The 19,022-nt window shown below is 35.9% G+C and overlaps 1 protein-coding gene across 8 annotated transcripts in view; it reads right to left on the bottom strand.

Moving 5' to 3' along the window:
- Positions 1 to 19,022, bottom strand: part of Wwp1 (WW domain containing E3 ubiquitin protein ligase 1) — a 116,388-nt gene that overhangs the window by 59,120 nt on the left and 38,246 nt on the right. For 4 of the 8 annotated variants that reach the window (XM_036177718.1, XM_036177720.1, XM_036177716.1 and 1 more), the window contains 6 exons: positions 18,080 to 18,173; positions 11,949 to 12,087; positions 11,226 to 11,350; positions 6,792 to 6,929; positions 6,642 to 6,708; positions 4,098 to 4,282 (listed from right to left, as the gene is read on the bottom strand). In XM_036177718.1, the coding sequence (XP_036033611.1) occupies positions 4,098 to 4,282; positions 6,642 to 6,708; positions 6,792 to 6,929; positions 11,226 to 11,350; positions 11,949 to 12,087; positions 18,080 to 18,149 (724 nt within the window). In that variant the 5' untranslated portion in view covers positions 18,150 to 18,173. Of the gene's footprint in view, positions 1 to 4,097; positions 4,283 to 6,641; positions 6,709 to 6,791; positions 6,930 to 11,225; positions 11,351 to 11,948; positions 12,088 to 18,079; positions 18,174 to 19,022 lie in introns of those variants that run through there. The other 4 variants (XM_036177717.1, XM_036177719.1, XM_036177724.1 and 1 more) reach the window with 4 other exon arrangements.

Below are 19,022 nucleotides of genomic sequence, written 5' to 3' on the forward strand. Positions count from 1 at the left end.
TCTGAAGCTCTGCATCTGGGAGAACAAGCAGGACTAGATAAAGATCTATCAGGGAAAGTCTCTCAGAAGGAGCTGTAAGAAGGCTCTGCTTTAAGTGCTTTTGTTCCTTTTCACTGACTGGCTGGGCAAATGAACAAGCCCTGAGGGAGTTTTGATATCAGGGATGCCAACCTCTATGCTCGCTAACACTAAAGGCACAGGTGTGATTCTGATCTGATGAAAGAAAAACACCTGTTAGGGCCAGCTCAGGGAGAATAGAAATCTTTTGTTTCAAGAAACCTTCAGTACTAAAGAAAAAAAAAAAAAAAAAAGCTCATTTGAAAGCAAGTCTGGTAAAAGGGAACCAAAAGTTGACTCCCGGACCCAAAAAGAATTATGGGAAATGGAGTTCAAAAGGTAGCTCATAACAGCAGGCTGATATACAGAAATGCATTCTGGGAAAGGTAGTTTTTTCAAAAATGATGGCAGTATTGCCCAGAAAAACTTTTTTCAGCTTGAAAAAAAGCTCATGGTAAACTTAAAATACAGCTTTTAAAAAATTAAGAAGGAGAAAAATTGTCTGAGTTTGTTGAGTGTCAGCCCCAATGAAAAATTGTAAGAACACTGAACTCAGAGCTATGCTGCTTTTGGCTTTACAGACTCCTTTGAGAAAATGCCTAATATTGCCTAATAACTGCGCAGAGTTTATTTTTTATAGTAGCTGGATGACAAAGAGCTACCTATAAGAGCAATGAAGTCATGTAGAAATACATTAAGCTTTCAAGACAGTAGCAGGGGAACCTGCTAAATGATGTAGGTCTGGAACCCCACTCCAACTTAGACAATCATCTTCTCTTGATGGGAAATTGACTAGCTGAGCAATTCAGAAACAGAACGTTCCTTACAAGGTTTTACTTCTTATTCTATTTTTGGGTTTCAAATGAAGTCCAAAGAATATTACTCTCTGTCTTGTTGGAAGACAATGTAACATCTCTTCTAAATGTTAAGAAATCTTTTTAAAATCTCTTCTAGGTGTTAAGAAATCTTTAGGTGTTTGCTAAGTTACATATTTGCTAATGGTAGCCCTATAGAGAGTTTGTTTAATATAAGTTTGTAGAATAGATCTATAGAATTTCTTTAAGACATGTAGTAGGGTTGGGGATTTAGCTCAGTGGAAGAGTGCTTGCCTAGCAAGCACAAGGCTCTGGGTTCGATCATCAGGTCCACTCCCCCCCAAAAAAAGAAAAGGAAAAAAAAAGACATGTAGTAATAAGCTTGTAAGAAGTATGATAGTTGTAAATGTAAGTTTAAATAAGAAGTGTATAAGATATTTGCTAAGGTAGTTCTATAGAGTTTCTTTAAGTTTTAGGAATAAAGAGGCTTAAGTAAGACTTAGGTAGAATAAGGTGAAATATAAGCTTTAGGTCTTAGGATATGGTATATGGTGAAGGAACCTGGGGGCATCCATAGGCAACTGCAAGCTGGCAGTCTGAGCAGTTTCAGAAACTCACAAAGCCACTAAGAATGGCTGATGCCAGAGCCAGCACAACAACCATGGCCAGGCATCTGCAGCTGAGACCCACAGAACATCAACCCAGTGCAGAAAAACCTGAGCTAGCAGCAAAAACATTGCAGTTTCTATTTGACAACTAAAAGAAAGTTCCTGTTGAGAGGACTTTGCACCAACCAGCTCTTGTGGAGATAACAGTTTTCGCTCTGAGGGAAAAACTGCCATAAAATGCTAGTGTAACTGCAAAATACCTCTGCACTGAGAATGAAAGTTGCAGAGACACTTGTTTGAACTAAAATTGTTAACTGCAAAAGGTTTTTGGTTGTAAAACGTTTCTTCATATTTGGAAGTGGAAGTCTAATACCAGAATTCATTTGAACTTTGTGAACTTGAAAAAAGAGATAAAATTACAAAAAGGTTTTGGTTATGAGTTTCTTCATATTTGGAAGGCTGATACCAGAATTTGAATTTTAGGACTTAGGAAATGAATTAGACAGGAGTGATTTCATTGCAATGGGACAATTTTGAATTTACTTATGTATATAGATTCTATCAACATTGGTGATTTATGGAACTGTTTATGTAAAAATGGAACTGCTTAAAAATGGAACTGTTTATTAAATAGAAGTTTAGAGTTTTTTTCTAAAAAAAAAAAAAAAAGAAAAGGGGGAGTGTTAACATTCCTCAGTCTACTTAATTTAAAAAATATTTTCATGTTACTTGAGTGAATTAATGTTATGTTTTGTATAGTTCTATTTAAAAATTGTTTTTGAATGTAGGTTTGTAGGTTGAATGTAGGTTTGTAGGATTTATAATGGTGACTAGTAATATTTATGTTAGAGTTATTATGTTAACCTGTTGACATTGATGTACCATGGTTTGGTGAAGTTAAGGAAGTATTTAAGTTTGATGTGAATGTATCAAAAGTTTATCCTATGTTTTGTTAGCAAGAAATTCAAATGCTTCTAACAAGAATTTGCTTTAAGTTGTAAGATTGAAAGAATTGTTACTATGTATAGCAATATTTATGTTAGAATTACATTAAGCTGTTAATGTAAATGAAGCTAAGGAGTTTTTAAGTTTGATGCAATTGCATCAAGAGTTTTTTGATTTAAAGGGCTTGATGCAGCTAAGACTGCTGTAGTCACCTTAGACCTATTCCAAAAAAGAAATGCCATCTTTATCATCCTCTACTCCTATACTGGGAGGTATGATAGCTATAGAGAGTGCTATTAGCTCTTAATGGGGAGTTGTTTGTTTTTTGTTTTGTTTTGTTTTTTTGTTTTTTTGTTTTTTTCAAAACAGGGTTTCTCTGTGTAGCTTTGTGCCTTTCCTCAATCTTGCTCTGTAGACCAGGCTGGCCTCAAACTCACAGAGATCCACATGCCTCTGCCTCCTGAGTGCTGGGATTAAAGGCGTGTGCAACCACCACTCAGCAGAGTTTTTTTTTTTTATATATTAAGAAGGGGGGACCTGCTGGAGCCCATTTTTAGGTTTCCTAGAAGCTTTACCCCGCAGGTCTGCATAAAGAGGATGATTGGACCGTGGGCCTGAGTACAGGCGTCTGAGATGGTCCGCGCTTGGGGGGGTAGGTCTTTTGCTCTACCCTTTAGCATTCCATTAAATACCCTTGGGCAAAGACAGTTGAGGCCCATTGGATTAGGATCCAGGCCTCCCGAGTCTACCCTGTATATTCTATCTTTTTCTCTCCCCTCTATCCTTCTAACTAATATTTTCTGCTGCTTCTACTCAAGAATACTCTAGGGAAATGTAGGGGTAAGGGATGGGCCCCCACACTTTACACGCTTTTTTTTTTTTTTCTTTTAAAAAATAAACCATTAAGTCCTATTTGCGCTTCTCATATAATCATGGGTGTGGGGTCACACACTTAAAGAAAACTGACTTTCCAGAAGCCATTAACTGTCAATAATTATTTAGGAGTAAGCGCTCAGGAGGACCTGTCCCTTCATAAGATGGGTTTTACTTGGCTTATACTATCATGATATGTCATTTTTTTCTGAGAGAGAAACAACTAAGTTCACTCTTGTATCTGTCTTCTTAGAAGTATGGAACACCAAGTGTTGTTCATATCATGGCATATTTTCAGATAAATCCAAAAGCATTATAAAGTCTTCCTGGGATTTTTCTTCTACAGCAGTATAATTATTCCCTTGTGGAAATATAAATTTTCTGAACACACCTCTAGCAAGTTAGCTACTAAAGGGGAATCCATATGATATGCTGAAGAGAGTTAAAGAAACCATTCATTACTAACTTTTGCTAACAAATCAATGAATTCACTCAAGTTCTTTCAAAAGTATACTTTATATCAATAATTAAATAGTATCTTTGGCCTAAAGCCCAAGAATCTTACATCATATTAGCACTTGCTTAATAAAATGTTGTGATTTTCCAACTGTTTTTGGAATACCCTCTTAAATAATTCTGAAGTCTAAAAGTAAAATAAATAAAATAAAAAAAATTAGTATAACCTTCCACTTTATATTACAGAAGATAAAGAATGATAACATAATAAAGGAAATGGAGACATAAATACATAAACTTCTTTAAGTTTCACTCAACCAATGAGGCAAATATTCAAGGTTACCTGTGTCACTGGTGGACTCAGATGTGAGTGGTTTTGGAGCTGGAGTATTTTTGGGTCTGGCAGCAACCTGAGACGGGGATGAAGGTGTGTTTTCTCCATTAACTACATGTGAACAGCATGAGTTGGGAACAACAGTATTTGTTGGTACATGATTATTTATTCCAATAGTACCTTCAACAGCCAACCTTTAAAAAGAAAACAAAATTCTAACTTCAATGAGCTAAGTACAATAAAACAATTTGTCAGCAGAGTTTACATAAAAAAAAATTTACTGACTTTCTAACGTTCAGTTAGGAATGCTAGACAGAGGAGAGAAAAAGATACAGGCTGCTGTTAACATACTCAACTACACTACCTTCAATTGTAAGTGTCCACAGCGGCAGACACACCAAGTATACTGAGTGTATCTAGGCCTTAAAATTGTGTATTTTAAATAAGAATATTAAGCTACTTTAAATGCTCTGAGAGCAACTTCAAAGGCTCATGAAATTATATGAAATGTCCAAAAACTAATCCTAACCTTGGAATTATATTTAGCAGTGAAGACAAGTAAGGTATGAACAACACTTCCAGATAATTCTGATGTCTGTATCCCCCCCTCAGCCATCTAGAATCAGTGGATTCTAAAACAGAAGTCCTTGGGAGTTCCCCTGATATCACAGGACTCATTTTGAAAAACAAGATGTGCTATTATAAAATAAAACAACAGTTTTGGTGGTTTTGTCTTAAGACAGACAGGTCTTTGCAGAAGGGCCAGGCTAGCTTAAAACTGAGTGTATAACTCTGGCTAGCCCTGCCTGAACTTGCAGCAATTCTCTTGCCTTTGTCTTTCAAGTGCTAGCATTACAGGCATGAGCAACTAAGTATAATGCAGGATTAAATTTTAGGTAGTAGTAAAATAAACTTTAAAATCTAAAACTGTATTTTAAATAATTTATATACATGTCACACATTAATGCATTTTAATCCACAAACTTACATTGTTTCATTCATTAATTTTTCTCAGTGCAAATTATAATCTGGATACTGTTTATTTAAGGCAAATACAAATTTGAAAGCATAGTTTCAAGTTTGTTTTTTTTTTTTTTAAACTGTACTGGGTGGGCTGGAGAGATGGCTCAACTGCTAAAGGCTCCCCACCCACCCACCCAAAGGCAGTACTGAGAGTCAAAGCCAAGTCTCTGAATATGGTAAGTAAATGCTCTACAAAGGAATTATACTCCTGACTCTCTTTCACAGCTTCTGTTTTGAGACACGATCCCACTGAGCTATCCAGGCTACCTCAAACCTGCTATCCTCTTGTTTCAACCTCCCAAGTATCTCAAACTGTGCGAGTGTGTCACATATCCAGCTTGTTCAAGTGCTCTAATGAGAAGCTTTCAACAGTAATTAAGAATAATGTTATCAGTAACTGAGCAGCATCAAAAAGGTTATACTTTGCCCTTTATTGGCATATTTTCCCAGATGTACCAAGTCAATTATATAAGAATATATTTTTATATTTTTGGATTTTTTAACTCCACCATATTTGAATTATTACATACTTCCACTCCATCTACATGTTTCAAATCATCTTTTAATCATCACAAAATGTGAATGGCAAGGAGGTTTTGAAATGGCAGGATGAATTCTGAGGCCATAATCTGTTAGTCATTTATCTTGTGAGCTATAGGAAAATGCCAAATCAATAAGGTCTCCTTCCCACACTACTCACTCTTTTAGCCAACAAATTGTAAATACTGATTGTAAAAAGACATTTTCAATAAGAAAGGAAGAATGACCACACTCCACAGCATAAGTGAATAGTTGAAACATTGTGCTATGTAAGAGAAACATTTGTTTACAAAAAATGGCCAGAACAGTGATTTTCTTATGTTTTAGATCTTAATAAGCTGTTACTCTAAAGTTTCTTTCCCCAGCACTCGGCAAATAACATCTTTATATTTAAGCTTTTAAGTTTGTATTTGTATTTATTAATATATTTTTGGTAGTTTTTGACATTGCTTCTTTTAATGTATCCCAGTTAGGCTTTTAAATTTTATGACAAATACTAAATTGAGGTTAAGAATTAAAACTTCTGCCAGGCAGTGGTGGTGTACACCTTTAATACCAGAGTTCAGGAGGCACAGCCAGGCAGATATCTCAGTGTGAGGTTCAAGGCCAGCCTGGGCTATAGAGTGAGTTCTAGGACTTCTAGAATTGTTACACAGGGAAAACTTATCTCTAAACACCCACCCCCCAAAGTTAAACTTCTAAATAGGTTGTGGTGTGTACCTTTAACACCAGCACCTGAGTGGCTGAAGCAGGGGGATCAGAAGTTAGAGGTTATCCTCAACAGCATAGTAAGTTCGAAGTCAACCTGGGCTATATAAGATCCTGAACACCCCCACCTCCACCCCATAATATAATCATAACAATCAAGAAACTGAAGCAGGAAGGTCATGAGTTTGGAGCTAACAGAAAATAAACTAAATTGAAAACACAAACTTCATGCCTGGGAAATATTATAACATGTACCACAAAAAATAAAGTAAAGCACTCTACCCGGTTGTGGCCCGTGTTGAAGAGTCTCCATCTTCATGTAAGGCATCACCATTCTGTTGTATTTCTGCTAAACATCAGGAAGGAAAGCAACTCAGTTTCTACGTATCTGTCAATTTTCTTTACTAATTTAAAAACATAAGCACAGCTTACTGGTTGGAGAAGAGTTGTGGTTTGTTAGATTTTCTTGTTCAATCACTAATCCATCAAGCACAACTGTCAATTCACCAGTTTGCACTATGCCATTCTTGTTTTCCAAGGAAAGTTTTAATAGTTCTTTCACTTTTTCTACTAGAAAAGAGAAAATTCTAATTTAAAAACATTTGCCACATACAAAAACATGTTTTAGAGATACTTTGATTCAAGAACTGCTGTATTTCAGAACCTGACTGCTGCATTTGGAAGTAATTCTTTGCATGTATATCTGTGGACCTTGTATTAAACTACAATAGGAATAATTCTATTCATGGACAGTTTAGTGACTCTTTGTCCCAAGCTCCACACTTTTGACATCATTTTTAATTGTTTCTGTGCACAGTATAACCTTCAGAGGATAAGCTAATACTATCTAGATAATAAGTACAATAGCTGTGCAAACTTGTTTCTGAGCAGGAGCCCAAAGACCCATGGATGAAGCACAATTTCATCCTGAGAGTCAAGAGTCATAGTTAACAATTCCACCTCTGCCACTTACTAGCTATACAAAGCTAAGTTACTTAAGCTTTAGTTAGCATCAGTTTCCTCACTCTTCATTACAAAATGGAACAATAAGAACATCAAAAATGTGCATGCCTTTAATCCCTGCACTCAGGGGACAGAGGGGTGAGTTCAAGGCCAGCCTGGTCTACAAAGTGAATTCCAGGACAGCCAGAGCTAAACAGGGTTTTGAAAAAAAACCTGTCTCAAAAAAAACAAAACAAAACAAAACAAAACACATCAAAAAGGAACTTCAAACCCAGTGGAAAATTATAAAGACCTAATTCAAAATAGCACAGAAAGTTGTAGCACCACACCTGACACAGTTGGTAATCAATAAATACTACATACTGTGATGACAGCTTGGTGTTTCACATGCAAGGCCAAATACTTCCCTCCCATTAAATCTATTCTGATTTAAATGCAAAGCCATGTTGATTCAACTTCCATACCACAGAATATATATTAAATTTACTTGGAAATGAGAAGAACTTGTGAAGACAACAATGAAAGAGAATATACAAAAGAAATATGGGTTTTCATGCCTAAAATACATTATGGGCCAGTCAGCGATGTACACAGAGGAAGCAAGATGTAAAAGTACCGATAAGCTGCAAGCCATGTGGCAACTTAACAAATTAACAGAAATGGGTTAACTTAAGATATAAGAACTAGATAGCAAGAAGCCTGCCATGGCCGTACAGTTTATAAGTAATATAAGTCTCTGTGTGTTTACTTGGGTCTGACCAACTTTGGGCCCTATAGGGACTGGAGAAAACTCCAGCTACATCTGGGCATGGCGGAACATGACTGGGATTTTAGCACCCAAGAGGCCAAGACAGGAGGATCATGAGCTTAAGGACAATCTGGCTACATAGTAAGACCCTACCTCCAAACAAAACAGAACAAAAATTTAATGACTTTGTAGGATACTATTGCTGGTTTTCTAAAGCTCTCTGTTCACTGTACAAATGTTTATAAAATATTTTTCATCTAAGTACATTCTGCTCAAGTAGATCAGATACCTAAATTTATACAATTTGTAAGGATTTTATCTCAAATTATATTGACATTATAAGTTTCCTAGAAGATGACTGCATAAAATAGATAACTCTACACAGAGGTTAAGTGATTAAATATTTATATGGAGGTTAAATACAGACTAACCTTCAGAACAGAGTTAGAAACAATCTAAATGTACAGTAGTAGAAACACAGATAATGATCTAAGAATCCAGGTAAGGTACCGTACACTTACAAAGCCTATTAATTTCTGTACCAAGACAAATGACATGGCCAAAATAAGCCAAGCAATAGCAGATAATTAAATTAGTATAAACCATAAGTAATATATTTTCTTTCTTAAAACTCCTGGTATTCAAAAAAAGCTTTCAATTATATGTGGATTTTCAGAAGGATTTTTTTTTTTTTTTTTTTTTTTTTTTTAAAGCTAGGGGACAATATTACTAAGAGTTTAATAGAAAAACACCCAGGGCAAGCAAGCTGTGAATCTCAGCAGTTGCCCACAGGAGAAGAATGGAGGCAAGAAGTGAAGAGCCATGCTGTTTGCATTACCAGCATGGAGGTCTCCACCTAAGGGAATCAATCAGGCAGACACATGGTGGAGAAGGGGTTTTAAAGAAAGAGTAAGGAAGCCCAAGATATATATATATATATATATATATATATATATATATATATATATATATATATAAAATATTTATATATAATCCTTAGGTTGTGACCAGCATCCAAAATAAAAAGACAGAAGGGAGAAAAAGGAAAAGCTGCAAAGGTGAGCAGACTCAACGAGCATCATGGCAATTTCATGTTAGCTTGGAGGAGCTGTGTGGGAGCAGGAACTCTGGGAAGGAAAAGCACTGTATCTCATTAAAGCAGTAATAATTTGTTAAGGGGAGCCCATCTTCCTAGAGGTGATCCCTCCATCCTGAGGGGTGATGCCTTGGCCCATGGATTTACCTGCCCAACTGATAGTTAGGTCTCTATCCAGATCAGAGATTCTATTCTATTAACCAGAAATTTTTCCTTAATTTTGCTACTCTCATATTTCCCCCCACTGAAGAAGTAACTGTAAAACCATCTGGGCACCAGTTCAGGGATCCAAGTCCCTAAACACTTTTGTCATCTCCAGCCTATGGCAAAGATGAGACTACTAAGAAGCCCAAGGACAGCTCTGGCTTTTACCCAAGAAACAGATTATCTTGAGGGGGTGGGATGGGGTGCCTTTTTATCCTCAATGACCTAGCCAATTTTTCTCTCCTGTTCCTATCATTCACTTCTCTGAAGAGGTGACACCAAATGCCACTGTGGAACTGGGACAATGACTAACCTGACTTTGTGAAGAACTTAAAAAAAAAAAAAAAATCAACTTATTATTTCAAGTACTTACATTTTAAATTCTTAACCTAGTAAACCAATGTTTAGGGGTTTTTTTGTTTTGCCAGCATGCTGTAGATTGAGCCAGGGGCCCTGCACATGCTAGGCAGGTGTTCCACTAAGAGACATCCTCAGCCCCAACTTTGAGCAATTACTGAAAAAATAGCTAAGAAACTGAGGCAATGAGCACAAAGATCCACAAATGTCAACAGAAGTATTACTTCAGTGGATTGTTGAACACTGCCTAATATCAGGAATAACAATGTAAAAACCACTCTGTGGCTCTAGAGCTGGAGACAATTAAGAGTGCACACTGAACACCCATATCAGGCCTTACAGCTGCCTGTAAATCCCCCTCCAGGGGAATCCAATGCCACCAGCCTCCATGGGCACCTGCACTCACATGTACATATTCTCATACAGAGACACACATACACAGAATTTAAAAAGTGAAATAATTATTTAAAAAATCTTGAACTAGTATCCCTTCAGCAGTACTTGTGACGTGATTCAGAGAAGATGATTGTCCCTGTGCCAAGGAAATGATATCATGAACTAGAATTCTGGTTTTTAAATCTTCAGTGAATTACTAACTTAAGATTAGATTTAAAACCACAAACTCTTTCTAAAGTATTATAAATCTATGTATATACACATGAAGTTTTGTATACAGTACTACTATAGTCTAAACTGCTTTAAAGATCCCAATGCCAAGAAATTTCAATCACAGAACTATGGTATTTATAGTATACTGTTGATTTTTTTTTTTTTTTTTTAAGAGAAGAAGATGATTAGTTCAGTGGAAAAGTATGTCTAAAACAAGAAAAAGAGAACAAGTTATTTAGTGGTTATCTTCAGATAGAATTGTAATTTCCATGATCTGTGATTTTTCTTTCCTTTTTTAAAATTTTTTGATTCTTTGTGAATTTCACATCGGGCTTCCTGATCCCATCCATGTCCCTGTCCATTCATATCTAACCTCTGCTCTTGCAACCTCCTCACTAAAATAAGAGAAAAAGAAAAAAAATCTCACCATGGAAGCTGTAGTGTGACACAACATATCCTTTAGTCCATAGATCTTTACTTGCAAGTGTTCATTGCAAAGAATCACTGGTCTGGTTCCAGGCCTCTGGCTTCTGCTACACTGTCAATACTGGGCCCTTACTGGGACCTTTTTGAATATACTGTTGTTGACATGTGTCATGGAGGTCCTGCAGCTTTGGATATGCCACCATGCTTGAATTAGTTCTTAAAGTACACAGGTAAATAATAAATGAGTGGTGGGAACTGGTATCAGAGAACTAGCAGATGATCTCCAGTGTGAAGAAAGGATGGGAAAATACTGCCCACTGTACATTACAACACAGAAAGCAACCACTGGCAATTGTAAGTTCTTTATAAACACAGCACTATTATTTCCTCTCTGGACTTAGAAGGCTATGTTTAAAGTCTCTGAAGTAATGTATAAAGAAACGAAGGTCAGAAAGCCACTTACATTTCCTGTTGTGTGTTAACAGCACTTGTTTCAAGTCCACTGTTGCTCTTCCTAACAGAGCATCTGCTTTTAAAGTGTGGTGACTCCAAACTCGAAACTCCAAGGTGGTCTGTGGGGTCACATTTCTGCATAAATAACATTATAACAAAAATAAATACAGTATCGCTGTGAGTACTGATTCTTTTACCTATTTCAATGATTTTTCCAAAACCATGAATTCAATTTAATACTGTATGAAATAATAAATTTCTTGGATCAGAAATGAAAATAACAAGTATTTACAAATACATTATCATTTTAAAAACTATATTAGGATTTTTGTAGTTAACAACCGGCACTACACTGATTATCTTACTGAGACCTCAGAAAAACTTCTTCGGTGGAAACACATTTCTACAGATGTTTGGAAAGGCTGGTATTAGCTATAAAGCTTCTATTACATGTAAATTTATATTGTTTTACTTCAAAATGCCAAAATTAAGAATGGCTGACTTTATTTCTGTATCAAACATTCAGAGAGAATAGGACCATGTGGAAATAACTGTCCATAAAACAAAAACACAATTATTGTGCTTCCGCTTTGAGAAAAATAAAATTAAAAATATCTTCGTATGTTAAATTCTTAGATAAAGAAAAAAACCTTATATTTGAAGTCATTCTAAAAAATACAAAACGCAGCACATGTAACTTGAAGATTTTGTATCCTTTATATAAGATACTCACACAGTCAGTTGCTCATCCCATTTTGGATTAGAAGAGCTACTGGATTTTGCTGTTTTCTTAATCTCTCCATCTACAATGATTTCAGTATATATTGCTGTTCCAAACCAGTTTTTTTTTCTTTTTAGTTTGGCACTAGAAACTAACAGAAAACAATAATTAGTTGTCAGTACGTACAACCAAAAAATCTGTGCTGCCAACTAGTAAACCAATCACAACAATAGAGTTCTTTCACTCTAGCACATGTCTCACTGGTAAAAGGAGAAGCTACTAATGTCTGAAAGCCATCTCATTTTCTCAATAACAAATTTATTGAGATAATTCATCCATTTGAATAGGATAGTTCATTCATTTTAGATTCAAACTTGTACAAACATCCAAATTAATTTGAAAACATTTTTGTTAATTCTCCCAAAGAGCAACTGATCATTAAGGAGCAATATTCTTATCTTCTGCCAACATCCACCAATCTGTCTCTATAGATTTCCTGTCCTGAAAATTCTGTACAGTGGGATCATATACATGATTTCATGACTGCCTTCTTTCAGTTAACATATTTCTAGGTTCAACCAATGCTGTAGCATGCATCAATACTTCATTCCTTTTTCTGCCAAATACTATTCCATTATTCCATTATTGATATATCACAGTTTATTTATCTATTAGTTGACAGGCATTTAAATTACTTTGTGGTTGTTGTACATAAACATTCATATGCAAGTTTCACTGCGAACATGTTTTCATTTACTTTGGACATAAATAGAACTGCTGGGTAGCATAGTAAATCTCTACTGAATAAATGCCAGACTATTTTTCCAAAGTGGTCTCATCATTTTTTTTTTTTTTTTTTTTTTTTTTTTTTTTTTGAGACAGGGTTTCTTTGTGTAGCTTTGGAGCCTGTCCTGTAACTCACTTTGTAGCCCAGGCTGGACTCGAACTCACAGAGATCTGCCTGCCTCTGCCTTCCAAGTGCAATTAAAGGCGTGCGCCACCACCACCCAGCTCGGTTTCATCATTTTATACTCCTGTCAAAGTATAGTGGAATCTGATATCTGTGTACCTATTGATTTATATGTTGATATATATTTGAGGGAGTTTTCACAATGTAACCCAAGCTCGACTTGAAATCACAAGCCTCTCCCCTGTGTCTCCCACATTCCAGGGGCCATCAGTGTATACTACCGTATACTACCGTATACTACCTGAATAGTTTCTATCATTACCTGCTATTTAAATATAATTTCAAACTGTACCAAGGACTGTGATAAAAGTAAATGCCTTCATCTACATGGTATTCACTATATATCAGTGGCCCATTTATTATAAATTATTGAATGTTTAACCTGGAAAAATAGTTTCAAACAAAAACTTATTTAAAAATTTTGAAAATCAATATGTCATCATGAAATGAAAATTAGTCATAACCTTTTGCAGAAAGGCAATTTTAAATTTACTTTACCCAAGGTAGTATGGAATTAATTTAGCTTCAACATGTGCCTTTAATGATGGCAACTGTTACTCCAAACACAGAACTGTGCACTTTCAGGGCGCAATACTAACTACCAACCAGTGAAAATAGCACATTATGAGCACCTCTATAACCAATTCACTGCAACTATCCTGGGTATGAGATGACAAAAGAAAAGCACCAATGTTACACTCCGGAATCGTTAAGAAAGAAAACAACATAAGCTTCCATTCTACTGAGAGAATTAGTCAAATAAACCAATGAAATATGAGGTGAAAGTAATGTGATAAAGTGTTTGAAATAGTTACCCCTGTGTTAATATGTAAAGAACAACAAAAAAGATTATAAACAAATGTTTATTAAAATACTGGCAATGGAGTGCAAACACCGTTTATCATAATGTCTGAAGGGCTACTGGGAGGGTGTTAGTTTTAAAACTCATCCCATCCTTTGATGTTGCAAGTTGCTCTAAGTTTACTACCAAAGGACTGATCTAAGGGGCCAGACCTGTTACCTCTCAAGAAACTCTCCATCCAAATAGGTTTCATTCCAGATAAAAGTTATTTCTCTGATACATATAGGTCCTATATATCTATAGTGATATTTTATTTGTATTGAAATGTGATTTTATTTGTATGTCAATAAAGTTGCCTTGAGGTCAGAGCAAGCCAGAGCAGAAGCCGAGCAGTAGTGGGGCACGCCTTTAATCCCAGCACTTGGGAGGCAGAGCTAGGCGGATCTCTGTGTGTTCAAGGACACAGCCAGCATGGCAGACACACGCCTTTAATCTCAATACCAACCATAGACGACCTGGAGGTCTGTACAAACAGGCAGTGACAAGGAGGTCATGTGGCTGGGTTTACAACCAATGAGAAAACAGCACAGAAAGTCTTTAAATAAACAGGACGCACAGAAGTAGGTCTCTTGCGGAGAGGAGGAACCGCAGAAGCAGTGAAGGGTAAGGTTTTCTGCTTTTGCTCTGACCTCGTGGTTTTTAACTATGCAATCGGTTCTGTGTTTCTTATTTAACAAGCAGGATACATCTACATCTATCCACACATTGAAAGTAAAGAGAAGGCAATACAGGATCATGTTAAAAGCATAGAAGTGTAATATATGTGGGTTCATGTTTTAACTGCCATTACTAGAATCCTGACCTGAAGGAGGTCAATTAACGGCTCTGCCCCTCCATTTTCTCACCTGAAAAACAGGGGAACAATAATATCCAATTCTTAGGATTGGTGAGTGAAGGCATGCAAAAGCACTATCATCATCAACAAATTCCCCGCATCCAGTATGGTGACTATGCCTATGCTATTACTAATGAGTTAACTGCAGACCCACTCAAAATATGCCCACTGTGTTTCTTTATTTGACAAAGTGCTTGACAGTACTAAAAGCTGCTAATCTCCTAAAAGCTGCAGATCTACCTTCTCCACTCAACAGATTTTTAAAAATATCCTTTTTAACTCAAAAATCTGTAACATGGTGGCTCAATAGTACATATAAAATTAGTGGTATGTTTTTAAATAAAGTGAATGCTACAATTTTAAACAGGAGTTCTAATTAGTGGGAACAGGATAAATTACATTTTCCCATTTACTGGTTTACCTTTGGTGTTATACTCAAAATGCCCTTCACAGTAATACTTTGTAAATATTGAAAATTAGCAGACTTTGGATGGGGTTCCTTAATTTAAAAAGGTCCAGTAACAGTAATGTCCCTAAAAACATGTATTAACAAATGTATATGGTCCACATGAAATTTACCATAAAACTTGAAGGATTGACACCAAAGAGAAAGAAAATTATTTGATGTATTCTTATATCTGGGAATTTTAAGATAAAAGCTTCAAAACATCTCTAATTTAATACATCATTTTACAACAATAACACCAAATTACTGGGTTTGAGTGTTCAGGGTAGACACAGAGAGAAATGGGGAGCTTAAACTCAAATAAGGAGCCAAAGAGAATAGCCAGCCCAGACAAATATGCTTAAGAAATGAGCTGCTTAAAGACTTCTCCAAAGCTATGTGCTATAAAGTGAAAATAACTAGATAGTCTAACAGTGATGTAAGAAATAGTATAGAACAAGTAAGGCAGTATCAACAAGAAAAAATGGTTAGGTCATAAATAATTAAATGCTTGAGAAAAATCACCTATGGCACATAGAACAAACACTAAAGATGCTGACAATTTAAGTGAAATTAAGGGCCAGTGAGGTGGTTCTGTGAGTCAGGGCACTTGCCACCAAGCCTAATGAATTAAGTTCCATCACTGGAACCCAAATAGGAGAGAGATTCCCACAAGTTTTTCACTAATCTATCCATGTACCATGGCTCATGTATGTGCACATACATAAATAAATGTAAAAATCAATATATTTTTAAAGTGTAATTGAGGTACCATTAGACACAGTCCAAAAAATACATAGCTATATAAATGCTACTACAGCAATAATAAACAATTAGTTTTTAAGTCAAGAACTATATATACCTTGCAAACTTTGCATCTGATCCTTTCATGTTGAAAATCTTAAAATCTACAATACTGAAAATTACTTACCTCTGCATGCTATTATAGTTATGTTTGTGGTATAGTAAATTATCATATTACATTGGGTTACCTTCTGTTTGACTTTTTGATCATGGTTTTCCTGTTTCTAGGGTATTTATTGGTTGACTGAGTGGTTAGTTTTTTAGAAGCTGAAATGAAACTCAAAGCCTCGGATACACCAGGAAAGCACTATATCATGGAGCTTCACCCACAGCACACTGTTCTTCTATGTTTGTTCCCTTCAATCAGCTATAGTTTAATGGCAGAAATAAAGAAGAGACATGGGCCACAGTGGCACACACATGTAATTCCAGTGCTTAAGGCCTAAAGGAGGATCATGAAGCCACCCTGAGTCCTACAGAGAGACTGTCTCAAAACAAAAAGGGAAAGGAAAAAAAAGTATGGTGGGTGTGGTTATTAGTATATGCCTGTAGTCCCAGTACTTGTGAAACTGAGGCAGGAGGAACACAAAGTCAACACTAGCTTTGGCTACATAGTTCTAGGGCAATGTAAGCTACATAGTAAGATCTTGACTCAACAAAACCTAAACTAAACAAGTTCTGTCTGCCTTGCACTTGCATTTGAAGATAGACCTCTCAGCCTCCTGTTCCTGCCACTTGCTGCCATGCTTTCCTCACTGGAATGGGTTCTTGCCTCTCATTAACCATAAGCCCAGATAAACTGTTTTTTTCTGTAGGTTGCCTTGGCTATGGTGTTTGATCATAACAATAGAAAAGTGATAGAGAAGTTGGTACCAGAGGGTCAATTGTTGCTGTGAAGAACCTAACCAAGTGGTTTTAGGAGGAATGTGAAAAAGTTTGAAACTTTGTACTAGAAAAACAGTTGAAGACTGTAAGCAGAGTTAATGAGCCATCCTACCAAGAGATCAGAAGACCGTGGTGCTAAGATCAAATATGTGATGAAAAATCAGCTCAAAAGGTATTTCCTAGGGGAACAACATTAGCAATTGGACTTATGGCCTTTTATTTGTGTCAAATTTTGGCAAAGAATCTAGCTACTTTTTTTGCCTTGTCCTAAGAACTTGCCTGAGGCAAAAATTAAAAAGTAATTGACTAATCTTTTAGTGGAGGCAATTTCAATGCAAGATAATAATGAATTTGTGATGTGATTATTATTAAAAATGTTTATTTGTGTCTACAATGATAAAGAGAAAATTGGGCAGAAATAAATGCAAAATGTAGAGTTTGGAGAAGAAAAGAAGATCAGATCTAAAGAAGCAGCCAAGGTTTGAGTTGAAAGAGATAGGGAAATTAACATCATTAAGAAGCAGCCTCCTGCTTAGCACCAGATAAAGGGAAGGGTACCCTCAGGGCAAGACACCCCAACAACTAAGCTTCCAACTTATGAATGAATATAGGGTACTTCCTGCCCCTAGAAACCAACAGAAGAAAAGCTCTGCTGCTAATGTGATATCCACTCTGGGCTGGCAGTCTGATTATTCCCAAGCTGCTGGCTTTAGATGAATGAACATGCAAGAGCAAAGGGGTTTACAGACAGACAACTACTAGACTTCAACAACAGAGGAAGCATTGCATGATGGTGCCTGACTGTTTGAAATAAAAGGGCTAATGGAGTAAGCTGGACTGAGGATGTAGTTCAGTGATAGAATGCTTGCCTAGCACCCACAAGGCCCTGGCTTCAATGTCCAGGACCGAAAAAGGGGAAAAAAGAAAAAAAAAGAACATGGTTTGTGATCAAAGGAACAAAAAACTCGAGTCTTGAGACCGCAACTGGCATCCTCATTCCTAAGAGAAGGCAGTGGTTTCTCTGGACTTCAGTCTCCGTGTTTATAGTCAGAAGTAGTAGTTTTTATTACTCAAGCGATTGTGAAATGAAGAGCATGGATTTTACAAAGTTATTTTTACTTTAAAAACAGAAATGAACAAAATGATAAAATCAAGGCAAGGCAAAAAAAAAAAGATAGAACATGAAGGCAAGACACTAAAACCCAGTGCTGCCTAACATCAGTCCAACTTCATTGTGTATGTCTCAAAAGCACCACTTATGGAATATATTTACCTAATTAGGTATGCAAAATTCCATCTCATCTACCCATCAAAATACTACATTATTACTAAAATCACTTACCAGTTACCTTTAACTGTAACCTTCCACTGTGGTCATCACTAGTGTCAGACCTCGGTGAAGCAGTGGCCATGTCCCAAAATTCACCTTGACTCTACTAAAAAAAAAAAAAAAAAAAAAAAAAAAAAGATAGTTTTTTCATGTGTCAGAGAGATTTCAATTTTCAAGATGATTAAAACCGTTTAATCAATGAAAATTCATACCTATCACAAGTTCTCAGATATCTTTCATTTAAAATTAAGACAGTATACAAACCTTATATAAGAGTGGGGCCATTTAACCATATCTGAGTCAATCTGAGCAACAAAGTAAATGATAATACTAAGAATCCAGGATCATGTTGATTTAAAAATGAATATATACCTGAATATGAAAACATATATTTATACATTATTGATATCTCCTGAGTATATAGCCCTTTTATTTTTAAATACTTCAGTGTGTATTTCCTAAAAATAAAAACATCCTCCTAAATAATCACAGGACAATAATTATATTAAGAAAAATTTAAACTGTACACTTAACCAATAATTTAAATTTTGTAAAAAATAAATAAATAAATAAACAAAAAGCAGAGCTAACTACAGCTTTCTTCTACCGACCAAATATCTCAAGGCTCAGCTTCTATCCACCTTTAACCTACTAAAGATTAAAGTGGGCTATCCTGGGAAATACTGAAAAATACTAATGAATATTAATATTTATCTTGCTTTTCCCTTAATTTGTCATCTTTTCTGTGCTCCATTTAGATCCTTCCCCTAAATTCAGAGACCAATATTTTAAAACCATTACACTTTCTTCACTTGCTTAGATTTGCATAGATTATGTTTTGGTATATAGACACATGTGTATGCAGACATACACAAAAAGTTGAGAGTTGCTTAATCTATGATCAAGACCTCATTCAGGTCAATATACTTATTCTATAGAAGAGAAAACAGGTTTG

This window comes from Onychomys torridus, chromosome 2 (assembly GCF_903995425.1).
Source record: "Onychomys torridus chromosome 2, mOncTor1.1, whole genome shotgun sequence".
Taxonomy (NCBI): domain Eukaryota; kingdom Metazoa; phylum Chordata; class Mammalia; order Rodentia; family Cricetidae; genus Onychomys; species Onychomys torridus.